General features: G+C 34.3%; 1 protein-coding gene across 2 annotated transcripts in view; it reads right to left on the bottom strand.

Moving 5' to 3' along the window:
• ROBO2 (roundabout guidance receptor 2) overlaps window positions 1-24574 on the bottom strand; it is a 1150857-nt gene that overhangs the window by 76116 nt on the left and 1050167 nt on the right. For both annotated transcript variants that reach the window (XM_064496444.1, XM_064496453.1), the window contains exons 7-13: window positions 22343-22467; window positions 17409-17580; window positions 12458-12663; window positions 8184-8265; window positions 7582-7744; window positions 5806-5972; window positions 2551-2672 (exon numbers count right to left, since the gene is read on the bottom strand). In XM_064496444.1, the coding sequence (XP_064352514.1) occupies window positions 2551-2672; window positions 5806-5972; window positions 7582-7744; window positions 8184-8265; window positions 12458-12663; window positions 17409-17580; window positions 22343-22467 (1037 nt within the window). The remainder of the gene's footprint in view (window positions 1-2550; window positions 2673-5805; window positions 5973-7581; window positions 7745-8183; window positions 8266-12457; window positions 12664-17408; window positions 17581-22342; window positions 22468-24574) is intronic.

The following is a 24574-nucleotide window of genomic DNA, read 5'->3' on the forward strand; positions in this document are numbered from 1 at the left end:
AGGATCATATGTTGAAATTCAACTATTAAAAGGCATTTCTTTGAACTAATATTTGTCTACAGTTTATGTTTAAAGTGAAAAACACAAAAAGCAGATTTAGATTAAGTAAATTCTAATCCTATCTTTACCTATAATTAGATGTGGGAACATTGCTCAACCTGTCTGCATTGTTCCTTTTATATAATTATAGATTTGAACTAAACAGCCTTAAATGTTAATTTAGTTTCTACTGTTCTAATACAGTCATGCCTCCATATTTCCGCAAATAGATGTAGGTAAGTGGTAATTCGGTTTCTGATACCTGAGGATAGAATTACTCACTTCCTCTTTGATTGATCTTTGTTTGTAAGATGTGTATATGTCAGCTATGGCTCTTACTTTCTGTGTACCATCATTAAAAATTTCCACATTTTTCTCAAGTAGATTTCTGTCTCTTTATATAGCATTCCTCCACATCTAGTAAAAAATTGGGCCTCAAAAAATGCTTGTTGAACTGAATTTTTTCAATGGATTTATTATTAAAAGGATACTGACATAATTTTCTTCACTGTGTTTTGTATTTCAAACATAATTAAGAACTAATAAAAAATAATCAGTTTTCTTTTCTCAACTTCCGGGTTAAAGGAATTGATGGAAATGGATGAAATAGTTATTTCCTTAAAAAATTTGGACACTAAGTGGGGGAAAAAATCCATTGTTTTTGACTTACAGTCATTCTTCTCCTACCACAAGAACAATACCGTCAACAACAATAACAGAGACATAATTATACACACTTTCTTGCCAATGTAGTTAAAGTGAAATTCTTCTAGATATCACTAACTCAAGTGACCATTACCTGTACAGTACACATGATCTACCACATATAGAGAGAGTTTTTATTATCCCGATATATTTCCTTAGGATTTTCAGAGGCTATAATAGAGAAGTCTCAGGCAAGAAATGAGAAGTTGACACTACCTGGTATTATGCACAAGGAAGACCATTATCAGGCTTTTCACAAAACACAGACACACACATAGACACAAACCCATGTACAAGGGTTAATAGTCTCTAATATGAGAAATATGGCTATTTTTATGCTATTTATTGTTTTCACTGCAGTGGCTATCATGAGGTGAAAACATTTTGCATTATGAAATAACATTGGCAGGTTGATATTTAATAATGCATGGAATTGAACATTCTTAGCATATATTAAAATATCAATTTATTTCTTAAAACATATTAATTTTTTTACTACATATGCAAAATTTTTAAAATTATATATTTTTGCTTGGTACTGCTGGAGGAGGTTCAGCTAAAAGAATGTAAAGATGATTAATTTAAATTCAGAAGAAAACTTCATCAAAATTAGAATATTTTTGTGCTTCAGATGACATCCTTAAGAAAGTACAAAACATCCCACAGACTGGTAGAAAATATTTACAAATTGTGTATCTGATAAAGAATTTGTATCTGATATATAAAGAACTCTTACAAAAGACTATACTAAGAAGACAAACAACTCAATTTAAAAATGAGAAGATTTTAAAAAGACATTTCTTTAAAGAAAATATCCAAATGTTCAAGAAGCACATGAAAGAGTCAAAATTCATTAGTCATTAAAAATGCAAATCAAAACCACAGTGATATACCACTGCATATCCACTAGAATGGCAATAATCAAAAAGAGGATGGTAAATGTTGGTGAGGATGTGGGAGAAACTGGCAAGGATTGGAAGAAATTGAAATCTTCAAATACTGCTGGTGGAAGCATGAGATTGTGAAAACACTTTGGAAAACATTTTGGCAGTTTATCCAAATGCTAAACAGAGAGCTTAATTCAACAATTCCTAAGTATATGCCAAGAGATATGAAAATATATGTCGACTTGTACACAAGTGTTCATCGCACCATCATTCATCATAGCCCAAAGTGGAAAGAACTCACAGATGAATCAGCTGATAAATGGATAAACAGATGTATGTGATATATCTATACTGTGGAACAAAGTACTGATAAATGCTGCAACATGGATGGACCTCAAAAACATCAAGCTGAGTGAAAGAAGCCAGACACGAAAGGTCACATAGTACATGATTTCATTCATATGAAAGAAATAGGTAAATTTATACAGACAGCAGATTAGTGGTTGCAAAGGGCTAACGTAGGAGGAACGGTGGAGTGACTGCTAATGGGGAAAAGGTTTCATCTTGGGATGATGTTCTAAAATCAGATTCTGGTGATTGCACAACTCTGCAAAGATAACCAAAAAATATTGAGTTGTACACTTTAACTCTGGTTTGTTAATTATATATTAATAGGGTGGTTTAAAAGTTCATAAGACAGAACATATTATGTTTATACTGCTATCTACTTTTACTCTATGTACATACTCTTTTATCTTTTAATTTTTTTTCCTTTTTTGCCATTGATGACACCTTGATTTTAAATGGTGAGGATTTTACTACTATTTTTTTTTGGTTAGTTTATTTGCCTTTTCCTTTTTAGTTTGTTTTCTTAAATGAATAAAAGAGACTAGCATTAAGATTATTTTTAAAAACTTACCGTCCACGTGACTTGAACAGTGGTGGGAGTCAGTACGACCGGAGTGTGAAGGCGAACAATGACGTCTCCTAGTTCTTTCTGTACTTGTCTGTGGTCCACTCCTTGTGCTGGTGGGCTGATATCTACAGGGATAACCAGTCCCAATTTTTAAAAGTTCATAGTGAAATTCCAATATATATTATATAAGCCAGTATTATGCCATTAGAAATACAGCAGCAACAATAAAAAACCCTTTGTGATGAACAGCATTAAAATACATGGTCTTTACCATATACTAGGATATAATTTGAGAGGTGATATTTATCTTCACTAAAATAATACTAATAAGAGTGTTTGCAATTCCTCATTCTAACTTCAGTATATAATTGTAAAAGATCTATTATTTCTTCTTAAAGAATAAAGTATGTGCTGTAAGATTTCTTTAGAAACCTCAGTTTTCTATGAATGTTGGCATATTGAAGGACTCTCCTAAGCAGTTAATGGGGCCAGACCTGAAAATTGCTGTTTAGGAATTTGTTCAATCCCTTTCCCCAATTTGTAGGGTGTGTGTTCCTCCTCCTTGACCTATTTCAGTCTGGGAGTGTGGAAGGGAAAGCAATCAGGCGGACTGGGAAGTGAATTATGTTACTAAAGGTAAACAAAGTGAGGGTAAGAAGGGGAAGAATCCTCCCAAATTCACAAAAATATTTTTGACTGACCAATTTAAAAGACTGATAAAATGTTCTATGTAGTAAGTTCTGAACAGTTCTCCAATATCTAACAAAAAATAATGCAGCTGCGTTTTGGAAGTGATGGTGGGGAGGTGGGAGGGAGAAGAACTGTGATGCTGAGAATGATATACTCAGCCATATACTGGTCTGCCCCGCTATTCACCATTTACCTAAATACTACTCTGTTTTCCATACAATGGTTTAGATTCTATGTACCCATTAAGGAAAAAAAAAAAGATAAATTATAGACATCCAAGTCCATCAAACTGATATCAAAAACAATTTCACACATACTCAAATCAATTTCTTTAACTGGTACACTGCAATATTGATATTTTTTTCTTCAATCACCTTATTTAAGGAAGGAAGTCCAATTTAAAATGATTTATTTTCTTAATCTTGTTTTATCCTATTTTCTCGAGCCACAATGCCACACTCGCAAAAATATTTTTAAGTGCACATCTCACTTTAACTACAGCCATAACTTAAATTGGGAGCACTAACTTAAACTGGGACACAAATAACTGGAAACCGCATTTTGTTAATCTTTTCTAGTTCCACGTTTTTTTCATCATTAGCGTGAACAGTGGAGTTTTACTTGACTTAGAAAACATACATATATATGTATATATATTAATATTATATGAATAATATCAATCTGCTGGTACATCTATGGTCTACTGTAATGTTGATGGTACAAATATTTGCTGCCTTACTAAAATAAGAAATTTCTAAATCCTATAATATGTAATATCTTTGAAAAATAAGACCTCACACAGCACACTGTTCTTTGCAAAGAAGTGCTTTGCAGAACACAAAGCTGCTGAAAGTGTCATGTCAAAAATGATTCTGACGTTCAGACACAAAACATGAGTTTTCCTATTAAATGTCTGTTAAGAGAACATAAGTCTTCCACTCTATATAGTCTCTCGACTGGCACAAGCCAAATCACAAACAACTTTTCATTAATCTTTTTTGACCTTTTCACCAAGAAGTTATATTAGGAGTCAAGATTTAGTGACTGGCACTGTTACTGAGAGATTAGGAAGGTCATGGGATTTAATCACACCCAAGTCCTCCCACTGTGATCTCCCCACCTGCCGTAGCAGCTCCGCACAAAAACTGTCTCTATCTACACAGGTGGAAAGGATCTGGGTACTACAATTTCTTGACTTAAAATCACACACCTCTTCCTTTTCAAGTTCAATAATTTAATTTACTCATTAAATTCAGATGCACTAAACGCAACTGGATCCAGGCAAGGTAAAACAGAACCCATTTCAGATCTTCAAATTCCCTGTTGTACTTTTTCTTTCTCTTGAGACAGGTTCTTTACCTACAGGCCCTTTATCATCATGGAAAATTAATCACATTACTGCTCAGAGAACAATAGCAAAGTGGCATCCCCTCCTCCCTTGACTGTCATCATGTCAGCAACGTTGCAAAATCACGTGGTGACTTTATTTGACTTGATTCCTTTAAGGCACCCTTCTCTGTTATAATAGCATGCTAGTTACTATCACAGAACTACATTGTAATTATAATAATATTTTATGGCTGTATGGTGCTTTTCATAGCATAAAAATACTACTTTGAATTTTATCTTGTTCAAAGCCTTACAAATAAGAAATAATTAACCCTTTCTTAAGAACCCTGTGGGAAGTAAGTTTTAACAAATAATAAAGCCACCATTTCTATTTTATTCATTCTTCTCCTCTACCAGTAAGAAGGGAAATTATAATTCAACATTCCATATTAACCCCTGGACTTAGTTTGAAGAGACAGGCTACTAAAGATGAGATCAGAAATCTTCCATTTAAAACTTATATGATAATATTCTGAGTGGAGTTTTTTTTTAGTTAGTCAAAAGAACTGCATACCTCTGAAAGCAAGCTTGATTTACTGCTTTTTGAAACAAACTTTTCCTTTAAACATGTGGTTTAATAAAATACACTGTAGCGATGCTTGTCAAACCTGAGCATCAGCATTCCCTGGAGGGCACTGTAACAGACTGCTGGGCTGCAGCTGAGAGCTTCCGAGTTAGGGCCTGAGAACCTGCATTTCTAATGTGGTCCCAGGTGATGCAGATGCTGCTTCTGTGGGAACCACACCTTGAGCCCCATAGCACTATAAAAACACAACTCCTGAACCGCAGGTAGTAATTTTGATATCTCTAACTGGGCATCTTATCCATTAAAGATTACTTTTTGCTATTGTATAATTAATTTCAAAGAAGAAGAAACATTTTTCCTCCCTTTGAAATAGTGCAAAGCCCTAACTTAGTTGATCCACGTTTACTGTGTAATTGTTCCCACTTATTTTCTTCCTTTTTTGTTACTAAGTAGACCCTAAATAGCTCCAGAAAGGCGACATACTCAACAAGGTGAACAGCAAGTTCTCTTCTCTCTCACTAGATCAGGTCAGTCGAAACATTATAATGAGCAATGCGGACGCATTTATCTTTTGTCCTACAATTCCTTTGTCCTTAAAGATCTATTTAATGCCTCCTTCTAGAGCCAGTCTTGTTTACAGCTATTGAAATTACCTTGTGTGCGCACAGGATCTGACATAGCACTTGGGTCGCTGAGACCTTGGGGGTTGATTGCTCTGACCATGAATAAATAAATTGTATTGGGCCGCAGTCCTCTCACTGTATAGAGGGTGGTCTTTACATGGTTTGCCACTGTTTGCCAGCTATTGCTCACCGATTGGCTGAAACATGAACAGAAATTTCATTTAAAGAGCAGTCATAAGGGTCTTGGAAATGGAGTTGGGTATCAATGACAAAGGTTAATGGCTGAAAATTAAACACACACACACACAACGCTTGAAGTGTTCAGCCCAATAAATGAAACATTTGGATGGTTTCAGTTTATTCAACAACAAAGCCGAGCCCACCTAACGGAAGTGCCATGCACAACAAAATTAAACTCAGCCCAGGAGATGTGATAGCCCTTTGCTAAAGCACAGCAGCCCACTAAATGAATACCTGTAAAAGGAACAGAGGCCAAGATCACAACATCAAGTTTATACAATAAATATGGTCCTCGTAAATGTATATATATACCTTGAAAAGAATTAACCTGTAGAAAGAATAAATGGACTACAGAGTAAGTTATGCCAATACATTTTCCTGTTACAAGCTGTGTTTTCTTTTGCATCAATTCCACATGCAATATTATAATAGAGCCTTCTAAAACTACATATCTGTAAAAGAAGAAAGGAAGCATGTAATGAATATTTTCCCTCGGTCACAGTTTTAATAAAATTGTACATTACACAGTATTGTGATTTCTCATCTCAGAACGGTGAAATATCTCTGACTCTGTATGTGTGGACCCCCTTAACAGCCATTTACAGATAGGTTGCCAGTTTGTAACATTTTGTCTAAGGTCAAATGCTGCTTTTGTTTAGAATGAGGAGACAATGTGATTTTTTTTAGGGCTGCCTGCTTATTTTTCAGAAGTCCTTATGTATCAAAGCATGAAAATTATAGGAAAAAATACTACTTTGAAATTTGAAAACTATGCATTGGTCATTAACTTTATTAAATCAGGGAAGCCTAAAATAAAAGTGATGATTTGTCCTAATGCTTAAAAAGAACAGTTATCACTATATTTATAATGGCAAACAGAAACATTGAAACTGACAATAAAGCTACATTTTCCTATTTGTATATCTATTTCATCAAATTCTCATAAGACAATTTTATAATGGTATTTGCCAATTTATAGTCTATATCCTTAAATTGATGGCAATACTTTCAAATAACAATTGGACCTGTCTTTTCTGTTCAGCAGTCACAAGTACATGTAATCAATCCCTTACTTGCAGTTTTTAATTTTCTCTTAGGCATAGCCAATATATGTATTCAAATATATAGCATAAAAATATTGGAATTATTTTAAATTCCGCTCTAATTATTAGCAAGCAAATTTCCAAGGTTCCATGCCTCAATAAATGTTGCATAACTTAAAAAGTGCCTGTGCCTAATTTAAATTGCTTTCTGCTTAGTGTAAAGCCAAAATTCTCATCTTAAATCCCAATGGTCAGGGTAAAGGAAAGAGCCAAGCGATTATGTCATAAATATATCCCTACAGACTTAGGCATGGGTAATACATATTTAACCTTATAATTAAGTCATGAATGACAAATACAGCTAAAGTCGAACCTTGAATAAAGTCAGATATAAAAGATATATTCTTAAAATGCACTGATTAAAAGTGTCTTTAAAATAAAACAGTACAATAGCTCACTTGAGATTTTAGGATAAAGGAGCTAAAGCAAAAACCCAATGGAGAAAAAAGGAACTGTCCCATACCTGAAAGCCTCAATGATATATGCACTTGCTGGGAGGGTTCCAGGGGTACCTGGTTGCCAGGACAAGGTGACACTGTTCTTAGTAACATCTGTGACCTGTGGTTTGGATGGTGGTCCAGGCAGGTCATTTAAATCATAATTTTTACTGATTGTTGCTCCAGACTCTATAGAGGACAAACAGAAAAAGCTTCATTTCTGATTGCAAAAGCTGACAATAATGCTTATGAGAGGGAAAACAGTCTATTAAAGAATTTGTACTAGACAGTAAACAATTCATTTTCATGAGTCAAAAGTATCTAAGTGAATACTTGCTTTTCCTTACATACTAGTAAATATTTACTTTCACATATAATCACTGAAGTGTTTGTTCACTAGACAGAGAAATAAAATAACAAGGTTATCAAGGACAAATGTATTAAATTTCATATATGCAATGCTATAGACCAAAGTGGTATTGAAATTAAAAAGTGGCATAAAGCCTAGTTTTTACATTCAATGAATTAAAATCTTGATCTCTCCTTAACTTGTTATTTGATAATGAGCTAATCACTCAAATTGGCTCAACATTTCTTCTATAGTAATAATAATTCATAAAGAATTCACCTGTCACATCCAGCACAGCACTCCAGGAAGTCTCCCCACTTGAACTTGTGGCCACACAAGTGTAAGTGCCAGTGTCAGAAATCTAGTGTGCATAGGAGGGAGAGAATTAAATTGTTTTAATTAATTTGTAGAATAATTAATCAATCTTAACAAGGCAATATTTGATTTCTAAAATGTGATGTATCAGCCTTCCAAAGTATACATTAAAGTCAATTACATGTACACATAAAATATTAAAATAAACTCACATAATGCATAATAGTGATTCAGAGATTTTTATTATATTTTTATAACTAAATGCTATTTGTTTGGTAAAATTTAGGTTTTTTTTTCTTTCTTGCCTCCACAGCAATACTCTTTCTTATCTTTTAACTCCAGTTTATGTTGGGGCTTCACTGAGTGAGAGTTAGATGTGGTCAACCCAGGACAGAATTTTTTAGAATCCTGTAAACATTCAGAGATCAGTAATGCAGTTGTCCTGTCTGTCGTCAATAAACTATATTTCAAACAATAAAATGCACCCAGGAGTAAACAAGCACTGAGGTAACAGGGGGGCAACCATTCCTTTATTTTTAGAGACATGGAAAAAAGTGAAGAAAAAAGTTTTTTTAAAGGAAAACTAAATCTTTCCTTTTAATGGGTATATTCAGTTATATTAAAACTGTAGCAGTGTAACAGTGAATGGTATGAAATTGCATCATTAAAGACAAAAAAAAAAAACAATACCTATGGAATCATTGTAATTTAGAGCTGAAAGAGGTCATTGATCTAATCTAATATATAACTCTTATGAAAGCATACTTAAATTTGTCATTTGTTGATTACTTAAAATGTTTTCATTACTCACTGGAGAGCTGCAAAATACTTCGAGAAATAGTTGATAATCTAATCAAGGCTCCCCTTTTTTAGATGTCAAAGGCACAAAACTGACTCTGTGATTATACCTTGACAACAACCGCAAGATCAGTAAGATGTAAATCAAAAATCCTCCCTGTGGTTGAGCCCCACTGGCTTACACTGCAAACAACATTCATTCACGTTAGATGAGGGGTGAAGGAAAAGTGAGACTGGGAAGAGAAACTGATGACCAAACAGAATAAAACAAAGCAGAAGATGTAGAATTAAAATTCTGTGATGAACATGAATCTAATTGTTGATGAAATATGGGAGTTCATGGAATATAGTATCTGCCGGGTTCAAAATGTAAGTGTATTGATGACTCAACCTTCCACAATTGATTCTCGGGTAAATCATTAGTGCCTGGATGTTACTGCCGTTCCACCACTTTAATTGATTTTAAATGTCATTATGTATTTTACCTTAAGTTTCAAATTGCTCTGGCACGTCATTCTTTGCCATATTATCTCTGTACATTATTGTCTTCTATTATACAGAGGGATGATGGGGGATAGCCATTGTAGAAAGAGCCATTTTTTAAATGTGGCTGTGCACGCATTATAGTCATTAGAAATCTCTGCATTTAAGAAGCATCACTCACAAACTAAATATAATGAGCCGAGGTTGGATTTTAATGGGATGTTCATTTGAATATGGTCTGTGAAAGAGTAAAGAATTTGCATTTTATTATGGCTGTTGAACTAAAATGTAGCACTTGTTATTATGTGCAGATGCTAAAAGAAGAATATGTAGGTAATGCTTCTTAACTGCATCTCTTTGTCATTGTGTGGAGATACAAGGCTGATATTGGCTGTGGTAGGTATGTTTTAATGAGTATTGGAATATTCTACTTCTCAAAAGAAACAGATTCAGTTACCAATTACCTGGACTATGAGAACACAGCGTTCATCACACTGTCTTTCCCTCTTTGCATTAAGTACTGGGAAAGAAAGTGAGACACAAAGGAGTAAGACCTAGAGAAACCCTATCTTGACTGTACCAACGAAGTACTGTAAAACATTTTATTTCCCATTAAAGTCAGTCATCTGACAGAAAAATAACAATGTTTCCATTTTGGAGTTTATGAAAAGCAGTATCAAATGCCTAAATATCATTGCTAAAGCTCACACTCTCATCATCGTCATCACCATATTCATTTTTATACCTTTAACTTTAAATTACATCTCTTCTGGTCATGAGCACTCCATATCTTTTCCATCCTTCTCCTTTTATCCTTAACCAAGGGTTTTGAAAAAGAGACTAACGTGCTGGCACACTCCATCACCTATTTTCTCCTTGTGTACTTGGCTGCAGACAAGCCCCCAGGAGCTTGCATCTCAGAAAGACAACTCAGAATCCTGACAGAGGGCTCAAAGTTTGTTTGACATCATCAAGCGCCCACCTTTAATTGCTTCTTTCAAACACTACTGGGGATCTTAACTATTCAAGCACACTCTTTAATTCAGCAGTACAGTGGAAATGCATTAACCTCCATGGCCCAAGTCTGCCTTTAGCTCACAGAGAGAAGTTAAATTGTTTACTCAAGAAGAGGTGGCGTTAATTTTTTAATAACTCCCATTTTGTTCAAAGAAGATTAGCAATTAATTTACAATCAATAAAAAGACAGCATAAAAATTCGTATTACTTTACTTTGTTTAGAGCAATAATTAATGCCTGTGTCAAAATTAAAATGAAAAAATGATATACTTTCACTATATTAACAGAGTAAAGATTTGAATGTGTGTATGTGTGTGTGTGTGCACGCGCACAGCAAAAGCAGTCAGTCTTCCTTTTTGTTATGTATCTGTAGTCTACACACCAGATGAACATGTAATTATTAAATAATTTACATTGTAAGAAAAGAACACTCCCCATTGTGATCATTTGAAAATATAGGTAGTAAAAATATTTTATCTTCCTCTTCTGGCTTCTGGGAAAATTCAGCACCTTTTTATTTGTTTGTTTTTAACATCTTGGTTCCCAATGTGTTCCTAGATTCCAGATTCTACTAATTGTTCTTCCACTGAATTATTTTCAATCAATTGTTCTCCATGCACTATTATATCAAGCATCCTAATTCTGGCTTTCATTCCCAATCTTGTGACTAATCTGACATACTCTTGGGCTTTAGCATGTACTTGCTACATTGAGAGGAGGTTTTCTATATTTGGTTGAATGAATTGAATATACTTGTGGAGAGCAAGTGGCCTCCATGAGAACATCCTTCTGGTACTCACACCTTATGTAATCCCTCACCTTGAGTATATGGGGGACTTGCTGACTTACTTCTGGCCAATAGAATATGGCAAGGGGGACAAGATGTCACATTTGTGATTATGTTATATAGGAGTCTAATGCCTATCTTGCCAGGAAACTCTCTTCCTTGTTGACTCTGAGGAAGCAAGCAATCACACTGGGAATATTCATATGGCAAGGAACTGAAGGCAGCCTTCAGCCATCAGCAAGCAAGCTGAGATCACCAGTCTGACAGCCGTAAGGAACCGAATTCTGCTAACAGTCATGTCCTTTGGAAGCAAATCTGTCCCCAGCCAATCTTCAGATGAGACTACAACTCTGATTGTAGCTTTGTGAGACCCTGAAACAAAAGGCCCTGCTAAGCCATGCCCAGGTTCCTAACCCCAACAGAAAATATGAGATAAAAATGTGTGTTGCTTTGAACCTCTAAGCGTTTTCTAAAACTGCTACGCAGCAGTAGACAGGTAGTACAATATTCAGAAATAAACATTTAGTTTGAGTTGCTCCTGAAGCAAGTCTAACTTCTTAAGTTGGCAGGAATGGTCATTTTCTGTAATGTCATCTCCTGTTGTAAGACTAACAATGTCTTGTTCTTGTTCACAGGTTTCAATCTAAACTTCACAGCAACTTAACCTGAAATATAAGATTCTCTACCAGCTAGTCAAACCTGCTTGCTATGTATTTATCAGCCTCATCTCTAGGTTATTTTCCATATAACTATTTAGCTGAGTCAATTTATCCACATTTCTTTGTGAACTTCCTTTGCTCATGAGAGTAAATCAGGAGCATTCATCACTTCCAAATTATTTTAAATATACTATCACTATTACTAACTTCATGCATTTAACCTTTTTAGTTTCATCAATTGCATACATATGGATTAGAGTGAAGGGGCAAAAAAGTTTCTAAATCTGCTATAAACTTATGATTAACATAAGGACAATGAACTTCCTTCTAATCTCAATTTGTCATTAGTAAAATAAGAAACAACATAGCTTATAATAAAAGGTACAGCAAATATGCAGGAATGTAAGATTTTAACATCACAACCCAGTTTTTCCCTCAGGCAGCACATACCTACATTGAGATGAAGATCCAAATACAAGTCCAACATAACTTACCCGTAAATTCTTAATCTGCAAGGTTCCTTGTTCTTGTATAGTTGCTCTTGGATCTCTACCCAGAAAAGTAAATCCCTCCTTTAACCAGCTAATTACAGGAAGTGGGTCCCCAGTAGCTTTACACTTCAGTAATGCTGTACCATCTACTGCTAGCGTTTGGTTAGCTGGGCCTTGTAGAATTATAGGTGGAGGTCTATCTGTCAAAACTAAAGGACAAGGATTATTTTCAGGATATTTTAACTTTTATGAAATTCAGTAGTCTTTATATCATCGGTAGTCTTATATCAAAAATAAGATTAAAGCCCCAAAGTCATACATATTATGCATAATTTTTTCTCTATATTCTATATCCATTGTATATCTATCATCTATCTATACTACACATACATCTGCACATATTGTAGTGAGGCCATACTATTACTTATAACTTACTTTGAGTTGCCTATAGTTAAGATGATGATGAGATAAATTCTGACATCTTGGAAAGACTTAGTATTACTGAAAGGCTTAATCGTATTAAAATTAAAACGTGGAGAGCTTGTGGAAATCATTCATGAAATGGTCATTTTACCTCTCCTATGCATATTTAATAAAGCCTGTGGAATATCACATGAGTAGAATCAATTTTCACTTTTGCTTCTATTATAAATATGTGTGTAATATATAATTTTACCTTCACAGCAACAATTGCATGCTGCATTTATATAGACCATAATATCTTTGCTGATGTTAAAATCTTAGACTATATATATAAATATAAATATATATAAATATAAAATATATAGACTATATATAAATTGTGACATTGAACTCTAGATTATAGTAATATAATTTGGATGATATGATTTAATTCATCTATACAATTAAGCAAAAAATACAATCTAGTTAAGACTATATTTATGACATGACAAAAATGGGGTTTTCATGAAAAATCTGTGCTTATATATATACATATATCAATTCCTTTGTTCAACTGAGTAAATTTTCCATAATTTCATAAACTTAGTTCACTGTGTTGTTTTAATCAAATATTGATTTGTAGCAGTGTAATCAGTGCCTTTAGAAGTATTATATAATGATTTAGGAAGTGTATCAGAATGTATAGTATTATTTAAATGGGTAATGAAAGTATGGAATCAATTGGAGGCAAGTTTTCACCTACAGTTCATTAGAAGACCACCTGATAATGAAACTGACATGTCCAGGTCCAAAGAAGTATTTCTTAAGAGAAATTTTATAAACTTTGCATAGATTTTGGTTAATTATCCAAATATGCTCTTTATTATATATATAAAATATTAAAATATATATGTGTATAGCTTCCACAAGAAGAAAAAATGGTGGAGTTATTGCTGAGCAACTGTGAAGAGGTGTCTTTTCTCAAGAAAGTCAACTTGCACTGCAGTGTACATAATAAAAATAATTTTTGCTTTTTAATGCTATAATTTCCTTAGTCTACCATAAATACTAGTTTATATGACTGTCTATTTCTCAATCTGTGTACATTTTTATTACTAGAATTCACAGTTTTGGGGAAAAAATTAAACTAAACAGCCCTTTTAGAGCCTACCATGAGAAAGCCAACCAAATTTGATTTTAAAAAGGATTATGATATATGTCTTCTGTGTGTCAAGATAGACTGGACTTCGAATCAATCTAAACATACTACATCAAAATATGTATTAAAATGTGGGTGTACATATGTAGAAAACCTTATAAAAACCTAAGGAAAAATATTCTTTGTGTATCCTTTACAAAAACTTAGAGTCATTTAATTCACCAATTTTCTTTATCAAGTTCTTCATTTTAGAAGTAAGTCAAATAACCTTCAGAGAATGTGAAAATGCAATATTGTACCAATTCTGACACATCTAGCAATAGGTATGCAAATAGGTATTCAACTTGAAAGTTTCATTAAATTAATTTTCTTCATGAGTCAAAAACAGAAGTCCAATTTCCAAAATATTATGGATAATTTTAAATTCAGTGAGAAAAATGGGCCTGCATTACCAGAGTAGAAACTATTTAATAAATTTTAAATAATGTTACTTCTCTGTTTTAAATTAAATATCTATATGGAATTCAAGTGACTTCTTGTAACCTGCTTTTATTGTCATATCCCTGAAATCATTACATATAGACAATGGACATCTGGTTAGTTTTCTTTTTTTTTTTTCTTTTTTACTGTCCAAATGAGTAGCTCATCATCTTTTAAATGAATTTGATCAATAAAGTAATTGAAAATCTCCTGGCCTGAAAGAATTTTCAGTTTCAAGGATGTTATGGGTGAAAGATGACCACAAGTTTCCATGACACTAAGGTCAAAGGTTAAATGAACATTTAGGGTTTCCAGTGATCTGTGAACAATTCCATGGTTTTCTCTAACTATGCATTATAAATCCTCAATAAACCATTCATATAAGATCATGATGTGACATTTATTGTCAATATAAGATATAAATCCATTTCTTCTCTCCAGTCCTTTTAGATTCTATTGGATCTAATCAGAATTTTCATACAATTTTCTAACTTTCTGAGAGAAAAAGAAGAGTAGAAGAAAAGAAATGAAGAAAAGTGTTAGTGAATTAATACGAAGGCCTTTGAAGGGGATATTTTGAAATTCAAGTGTTCAAGCATCTTAGCTCTATCTTTAACCAGTAAAATTATCACTTAACAGCATCTTTCACCACCATTAACAATCTCATCTTATATGAGCCCTTGAGTTAAAAATATTCCCAAGAAAGGAGTCTAAGTGCAAAAATGTAACAACAGAAACATTGCTAAAGATGTTTTTTCTGAACATGACATAAGTTTTCATTCTGCACTGGAATTTTATTTGGCTCTAAATTGCCCTGGATCATATCGAAAAATGTTCAAAATGAAAATGATGTCTTACATATTATTAAACTGTTAACCAACCTGAAAAATTCAAAACTATGAATAGAAGCTGAAGTCATTGGCCAATGTGGCAAGTTAACATTTAGAGTTATTTATAATAATGTGTATGTGTGTTTGTGTGTCTGTGTGTGTAGGTCTTGAAGTCAGATTTCTTTATTGTCAAAATCAATAACTCTATAACCTCTATTCAGCGTTCTTGCAAAAGGATCTTGACTTTGTGATTGCTTTCTTAAGTAAAAATCAATGTAGAAATTAATATTCAAGCCAGTTGTAACAAAGTGTTCCGAGCCATCTCAGCCAACTGATTTAAATTTCTTTATCACTCTTTTAAATTTGACTCCAGAAACAAAGCTAGAATTACTAGTGGTTTGTGAGATTACATCATCAACAAACTTAAGTTCTCCAAACAAGTTTTCCTTTTTATTGTATCAGTCATAGTTTCGAATATCCACCTGTTTCATGAACCATATCAGTCACACCCACTGGCTCTTCTAATCCATCAATGTTGCTTTCTACAAATATGGTTTGCCTTTTTCATAACAACTTCATTTAGAAACATTTTAAAAAGTCTGTCTCTTGTAAAATACTCTAAGCAGCCAGATTATAGCACAGTGCTTAAGCAAAATATTTGGAATGTTTCATAGTAGCACAGAATAAAACAGGCATTGGCCAGAATATCTTATTTTCCAAGTATATGTACCTAGACACTTTTTTTTCTAGTAGAAGAAAACACAGGAACTGAAAAAAAGATTAATAATTATATTTTATTTCTTTTAAGAAACATGGAGGTACAAAGGATCAAAGATCTTGCCCATCTAAAGAAGAATTTCTCAGCACTATTCCCCTTGAACCTGCCTTCTTTCAGTCCCATAGCAGTAAAGCTCTGCAGCATCAGCAGGTGTGGCCATTAACGACTCAATGTCCCCGTAGCTAATGTTTGTCTGTTCTATTTATTCCCATTCCTGACATGGCGCTGAATCAGGCAATACTATGGACAGACATTAAAAAATATGGCCTTTCTATTAATTTTAAATGACCTTTTAATCTACATGTAAATTTGAATTGTATGAAAGCTCAGCAGAGAAAGAACAGAATCAGAGAGGTCACAGCCCAAAGCTCTTTTATCTCAGAAGCCAGCGTCCAGAGGAAAAACACTTTACCCCACAAATCTCACAAATATAAAAGAGCAGGAGAATTTTTGTTGATTTTTTTTTTGTTTGTTTTTTTGCCTCTTTTGGTGAGGGCAGGGAGGAGGTAATTAGGTTTGTTTATTTAGTCAGTTATTTTAATGGAGGTACTGGGGATTGAACCCAGGACCTTATGCATGCTAAGCATGAACTCTAACCACTGGGCTATATCCTCCTCCAAGAATTTTTAACTTAAGATGTCAAAGGATATGGCTTAAGTTCACGCTCAGAGGTTAACTGAATATCTGAAACTTCTTACTTATCAATTATGATAAATAAGCTCTTGGGAAAAAAGTCAGATTATGAAGAGCCCTACATCTTCTTCAACTTTCACTATGAATCAGGTGCTTCAGTAGAGATTTGTAGTACATACGTACAAATAAAAGAATAATTTTAGCATCTTTATAATTTGGAAGGTATTTAATTAATTTAACTTAGTGAATGTGTAATTATAAAGCCATAGGATATCGTAATGTCATTAGCTAACTAAAAACTCATCTCTGTTTCCACTGATAATATTAAAGATGACATTTTTGTCCTCTAGTAAAATAAAATTATTGCCATTCATTAGAAGCAATCATGTCACCATAAGATTAAATCAAAATATATAGATGACATTTCTATATAACTCATTACTATACTTTTAAGAATAAAATAGGTTGTATTATATGTTCTCTGAGAAAGTAAATGGTATTAAATTAGGGAGAATTAGAAACCATTAAAAACATTATTTTACCTAGATTCAAACTTAGAAGATAAGCATTAATTTAAATGATGTAACTAACAAATCAGAAATTTCATGTGGTTTATATGAATCTTGAAATAAAAATCAATATTTTCCTAAAACAAATCTAAAAATATCTCACCGTCGGTAACTTCCAGTTGAGCTTTTGCTAAAATGCTTCCTGCCACGGTTAGGGCCTGGCAGATATAGTAACCCGCGTCGGATCGCTGAATGTTGGTAATTGTAAGGTCCCCCGTTGGTGACACAGAACATCTACTGTTGGGCTGTTGGGGTTGGTTTGGGAAGAGCAGGTTCTATGGAAACAAATAATTTTATCAATATTCTTTTCCCACCCAGAAGGAAAATTATATTAACAACAGCTATCACAGTTGTAGAAACGTGGTTGAAAGAAGAAAATACATAGATTTAAAAATATAGTATTGAAATGTTTAAATGCCACACAATGAGTTTCACTGGGAAAGTTTTTCTAAATCATGGGCAAATACCGTACACTGAGAAGTGAGTGTGCTCTTGTTGAAGGAACAATCATCCAAAAACACCTAGGTCTTTATCTTAATCTTTCACTCTCTCCCTGACTTTCAGCGAGTTACTGAATTTTTTTTTTTCAGAGGTGGGTGGGTAATTAGGCTTATTTATATATTTATTTTAATATATTTTTACTGAAGTATAGTCAGTTTACAATGTTGTGTCAATTTCTGGTGTACAGCACAATACTTCAGTCGTATAGGAACCATATATATTTATTTTTAATGGAGGTACTGGGGATTGAACCCAGAACCTTGTGTGTGCTAAGCACGTACTCTACTACTGAGCTATATCCACCCCTCCAAATATTTTTGAAATATGGTTTCCTCATCTGTAAAATAAGCATGATAATGCTTGTCTGACTCAACTCATGAGATGTTTGAGAATCTGGAATGTAACATTAACTATGTTTTGTAAACCGCATATTACTAAAGAATGCAAAATATATTTTCTGCTGATCATTTTGCATACTTTATGTAATTAACAGAATTTCTCCTAAAGATGTTCAAAAGTGTGTGTAACTGACACTGCCACCGAGACAGCTGAATCTACTTCTGCTGTGAGATTTCTGCAGGTTGTAACAGGCAAGGAGCTAGGCAGAAGTGCTACCATCTAAGCAAGATTAACCGAATCACTGAAAATAAAAAGATGTGAGATGTTTCTGAAGTATGCATTTGATAAAAAATTTCATATTATTACCCTTTTAAAATTAAAAAAAATGCATTAGTTTACTATATATATCTCATATTACATACATGTAGCCTAATCACAAAATTTTGCAAGTTCTTGTAGGAGTGCAATAACATTCAGTTGGATGACCTATGTTGCTTTACTGTTGTTCGATTAAGAAAAACATTCGTGTATAATAAATCATATTGAGATATGCTTCCAAGTTGGATTACAAATAAGGATATATCAATTTTTATGTTGTATTTACTTACAAAAAAAGAACATTATAACCCTCTGGGATCTGTTTCTCAATATAGTAATTAATTTTCCAGGTTTGTAATTAAACAGTTTCAATAGGTTACAATCAGGAGGTAATAACATTCAATTAAAGGCATAAGACACATTTTCACCTTAAAATGTTTTTACCCTTGAAGTAATACCAATGCAAGAGGATAAAATAGCGTATTAACACTTTTCAATTACACCAAATGACTTTAATCCTGAGAATGATGTCCTACTTTAATTAGAAGCTCTTCTCTTTATTGCAACATGATGGATGTCCACTTTATTAGATTCAAGTGGGACACTATAAGCCCACTTTACATAAACATTACCATGTTATTAAATGCTTTCTAAAAGAAGTGATGTTTGCTAGCATGTCAGGAATATAATTTCAAAATTCTATTGCCCCCCCCTATAAAATTTGTATTAGTATATATAAGTCTAGACTTTTTCATACATACGAAGCACAATTTGAGAACAAGCTAATTCTCCCGTGGAATCCAAATATATTACTGAAATAAACCATCTTAAAGAGAAGGGTCTAAATTTTAAAGCCACTTGAAAATGATACAATAACTCAAAGTGTGCACTTTCCTACAATTAGCCATTAGAATACTAATTTACATAGCGCTAATACATCAGATGGGCTTAATTCTCTCTGGGATCTCTTCCTCTACAATGTATTATCAGTCCACCTTCTAAATGATTCGTTGACATGGAAAACGGCATATGATTGAGGTTAACCCATCATCTTTATTCCCTGCTTGTATGACACAGGCAAAAGAAAATGGATTACAAGCAAAACCCAGGAATTCCACAGAGCTCTTCTTGCCTTGAAGTGCCTGTATCCTATTAGTGCTAATTGGCATTATCAGCACATATTGAGGAATATGGACCATTAAGTCCAGGCTCTTAACTCTCTCTACTGATGAACAGTCATAGATCATGGTAAAAATTGGATACTGCAGACAGTAAGACCAATTTATTTTTCCTAATATCCCAATTCATGATTTGAAAATTTACAATTTGCTCAAGCATTTCTCTTTTGTTCTCACTCACAGTCTCCTATCCCTCTCCTTCCTTCCCTCCCTCTCTCCCTCCCTTCCTCTCTCCCTCCTTCTCTTCCTCTCTCCCTCCTTCTCTTCCTCTGTCTGATGTGAGGGAGATAGGTGAAGAAAAGAAAACCAGACCTAAGATTATAATCAAATCAAATTACCTAATCTTCCCAGAGATTAGTATCTCTGGAATTATCTGCCATTTTGTCAAATAACAGGAAAAAAAAAAGGCTTTAATGCTATTTGAACATTCCTTGTTTAAAAGCCATTAAAACACAACGTAGCATCTTTAAAAATCATGTTTATTGGGCCACAAGACCAATACACATTTTATGCAATAGCATATATAAACCTGGAGCTATTTTAGGACATGTGATTTACATGCAACATAGCTTTATCTATATGATAAGATATGTTAGAATGGGATTTGATGCAACACTTGTATTTTAAAGTGTAAATATGCAACAACCAAATTACTTACATAATTATATTTGTATCATTTATAAATAAATAACATCTTTGCATAATTATGCTGTCTGTGGTTTGAGGGAGAAACTTCTTGGACCTCACAGCTCCCAGACTGGGTGGAGGGGAGGAACTACAGGCAGGAGGAAGAATCTTGCCGAGCTACCAGGGCTCTCCAGGTTCATGCCCTCCAGCCTTCTCAGCACTGTGTGTGGCTGGGGACGGAGGTGACCAGAGCAGTGCTGAGCGAGCGAGCCTCTGTGCTCGGGCAGAGGGACACCTCTGGCCCTGGCAGCCCTAGCCCGACCAGAAGCACAAACTTGCCACTTCAGCCAGGACACAAGGGAAAGCAAGTGCATTCTGCATTTTCCCCATTTCTAACCTTTACAATGTGTAAAGCACTTTTACATAGAAACTCACTTAATCATGTCATCTTCATAACTTACATGGAGTAAAATGTATTAGCCTCATATTTTAGATTAAGAAAATGAGTTTCAGTGCATTAAATTGTGCTATAAGGTTGTACAATCATAAGGAGGGAAAATGGCTTTAGAATTCTTTCCTTTTTCAGGTTATGTATGTGGGTTGGGAGTATGTTCAAGTGTGTTATAACTGTATCATGTTTCTTTACACTCACTTTAGCATTTTTAATCTGAAAGCAATTTTAAGTGAAGAATCAAGAAACTCTTACGAGTAGAAATCTATTTTATAGTTTTGAATGACTAAACAAGATGGCAAGTAAGTTCTGGAACAGTCCTGATGTAGGATAAGGCAGTGGCCAGAACTTTACCTTATCTTTCCCATCACTATCTTTACATCCCACAAATCACAGGGGAAGTGAATCCAACAAGGAACATCGAGGAAGGGAATAAGGTAATAGCCCATCCATACTGAGATGTTATAACTGCTAGCTTAGGGTGGTACAGAACTGTATAGGAACGCACAACAATTAAAGATGATGGCCGAGGGGAACTTCTTGATGCCTCTCTACCCAAATAATCATACACAGGTTTTGATCAACAGGTTCTCTTAATTTAGTAGAAAGCATTTTAATCTCTGGTGAAGTTTTCAGATTGTCTGAGGTTTTTAATTGCTGTTCCCATTTTTCGCCTGGGAAATTCTTCCAGAACGTGGACTAGCAACAGAGGGTGCCAAGGAGGAGCGCCAGCAGGCCTCTTCCCGAGAACTACATGCTTCTTCGGGGGTGGTTCTGGAAAGTCTAGAACAAAAACATCTCTAGGTCCCTCAGAAATGCACAGATACATTCTTAGATAAAGAATTCAATTTTTGATCTGGTTTAAGCTGGAAATTCCTCTCACTGCTTCAGAACCTGGAGGCCTGTGCTTGTCCAAGTTTGGACCAAGCTGTACCTGAGAAAAGTATGGTACCCAATTTGCTTTTTTAGCAGAGTCTGAGAGGTTGTGCTGCCCGGAGAGGGCCCTGAGAGGACAAACCAGCACACAGCCAAGACAAGGTAAGTGTTGGTTCCATCTGGTATGTAACGTATTATTTCCTGTGTAACCTCACTCTGAGGGAATGCAGAAAGGATGATGGAAGAAAATATTTCTCCTCTTAAAAGGAAGCATTTTTGGATTAATGATAAAGAAAAGGTATTTATACTGTTTGTCTATGGAAGGAAGTTGAAATTGGGTTCTAGACTAATTAATAATGGAAATATTTTTGACTATTTTACATATGCCCAGGGTGTTCTAAGTGCTTTATATACTAACTCACTTAATTATCTTAATGTAGAGCAATGTGAGAAAGCAAACTTACCTTTCTGTTAAAGAGATTTTAAACAGCAACAGGTTAGACTTTTTCAGATAATTTAGTTACACTGCATTGTATCTATTCTACGTGAGATGATGATTTTAGAAAATTAACACTAGAAAAAAAGAATATTAGAATATCTGATTCACACTTATTTTAGAATTAAGTCTCTCTTTCAGACATAAAATAAATTCAATGTTGATAACTAGAGAGGCAAGGAAATCTTTGAGGACCATCAGAGATGGGGAAGTTCACAGATTTCAGAAAAGTGGTCAAGACTCTCACTCACCTGGCTGCCTTCTTTTTGCCAAAACACAGCTGGCTGCGGGTTTCCTTTAGTTTCACAGGGAAATGTCACTGTTCGACCTTGAGCAACAATCTGATCTCTTGGCCTAACCACAAACTGTGGAGGAGCTATAATTTAAAGGAAAGAAAATGTGTAAATATAAACTGTTGACAAAGAAAGATATATCAAAAAGAAGATCTGCTACTAGGTGGATTGTTCAGTGCCAGGCAGAGGCTACAGTTTCTGATTTATTTTTAAGCATTTCTCAAAACACAGTGGGGAAAGGAAAAGAGCGCTCTATTAAATGTGAAAAAGGAAGTACATTATTAATACACGCATTTTAAATGTTATACACTGTAAATCCCGTAGCCCATATATTTGCATAGGAAAATGGATTTTTAATGATTTTCTAAAATTTTTAATAAAAACATTTCCCGATATGGTATTGTGTTGTGAATAAAGACAAAAAAGAATCACTTCATTACTCAAATATCGCCTTCCTGTGAAATCAATCTAGTGACACACACTGATTGTTCTTATAATATCTGCAAGACGTTGTACTAGGCGCAGGTACACCAGAAGGCATAAAACATGATCCCTATTCTTAAAGTGCTTGTTTTCTGGACTTGAAGAGTTGAAGTGTTGAAAACATCAAAGAATTGAAGACATGGGAATTACATACGAAGATAATTAACAATATAAAGAAATGTATGAAAGTGGTTGATTCTATTTAATTCATTTCATTTAGGTAAATAAGCATTAGTCAGGCAATTATCATGTTCCCCTACTGGGCACTAAAGATGCACAGATAAAAAGCTTATACCCTGCAGCCAGGAAGAACAGAAAATACAAAACACAATGGTGATGACAACAACAACAGCAAAACAAAAACAACTGTTCTGTAAGACTGTGGTAAGTTCGTGACAGAAGCCCTCTCAAGCACAGAGGAGCAGCACTTAAGTTATAATACAGCCTATACCTTACATGGGATAGGACTTCCAGAGAGAGGGACCCCTTGGTGTTATGGTAGCTGTGAAAGGCTTTTTGCAAGAAATGAACATTAGGGAAGTTTTAAGAAATGGTAGCATTTAGAGAAGTAAAAAAAATGAACACATTCCAAGCAATGAGCTAACTGAGCAAAGCCCAAGAAGCAAGAACACATCTAGTGAACAGTGTATAATCCTGCAGGAATGGAGGGTCCCTGCTGTGTAAACACTACTGGCTACAAAAGATAGATTTGGATCCAGTCTTAGAAGATCCTGAGAAGCCAAACTGAGGATTTTATTCTGTTTCTAAGCTGAGGAGTGATAAATGCAAAGCAAAAATTGTGGAAGCTTTAACCCACTAATGAATGTTGTGTATATATTCAAATCAGTCAATAATTTAAGGGAGACAAATTAGTCAATTAAGTAGGGAATGTGATTGGAAGACTAGTAAAATGGTGTTGGCAAAAATAATGAGACCTAGGTACAAGTAAGTCCAATAGGAAAAAAAGGGGGGTAGGGTTAAATGCTAAGAAAGTTCCAATTAAATTTGGGGCTAATTATAAAGAGAAAGAAGAAAGTGAAAAACATTAGACAGTGTAAATGGAAGTTTCCACAGGGACATCTTCTCCATACCAAACCCATTCCTATTGAAGAGAAAACAGCATGTTTATTCATGACTTTTCTAATCATCTGTTTCTACTGTAACTCCTTGCTTATGCTGGAAACCTTAAGACCAAGAAAAAGACTTTAAAATGAACTCTAATTTTTAGGACCTGGCATACATAGCCACAACCCTAAAATTTGAACCCTGAAGAATTTTAACTATAAGCACCACTCAGTAAAGCCTTTACCCAGAATTCTTTCAGTCCTTCAAGATTACATAACTGCAGGTCCAAGAGCAGAGTAAATGTAGGGTAGCCTCAAACATACAGCCAATTATTCATTCTTAGAAGAATACTGGCATAGCAACAGTAGAAGCATTTTTTCAAAAAATTCACTGAGATTTGTACTGGCTTATTTTTTGGTGTCCTATTACACTGTCTCCTAATTCAACACATTCAACATATACTCCAGGGATAAAAGGAATAAACCAACTAAGTGAAATTTTCTTCTATAACTATAGATAACAGAAGACTCAGTTTAACAGGATGGAGAGCTCAAATTTATGGATCTATTTGAAAGGAATGTGGCTTATGTTGCCCTGTATTTGCAGGAGATTACTTGCTTCTTACGGTCTTGTTATTTCTAC

Source organism: Camelus dromedarius, chromosome 2 (genome assembly GCF_036321535.1).
Source record: "Camelus dromedarius isolate mCamDro1 chromosome 2, mCamDro1.pat, whole genome shotgun sequence".
Lineage (NCBI taxonomy): Eukaryota > Metazoa > Chordata > Mammalia > Artiodactyla > Camelidae > Camelus > Camelus dromedarius.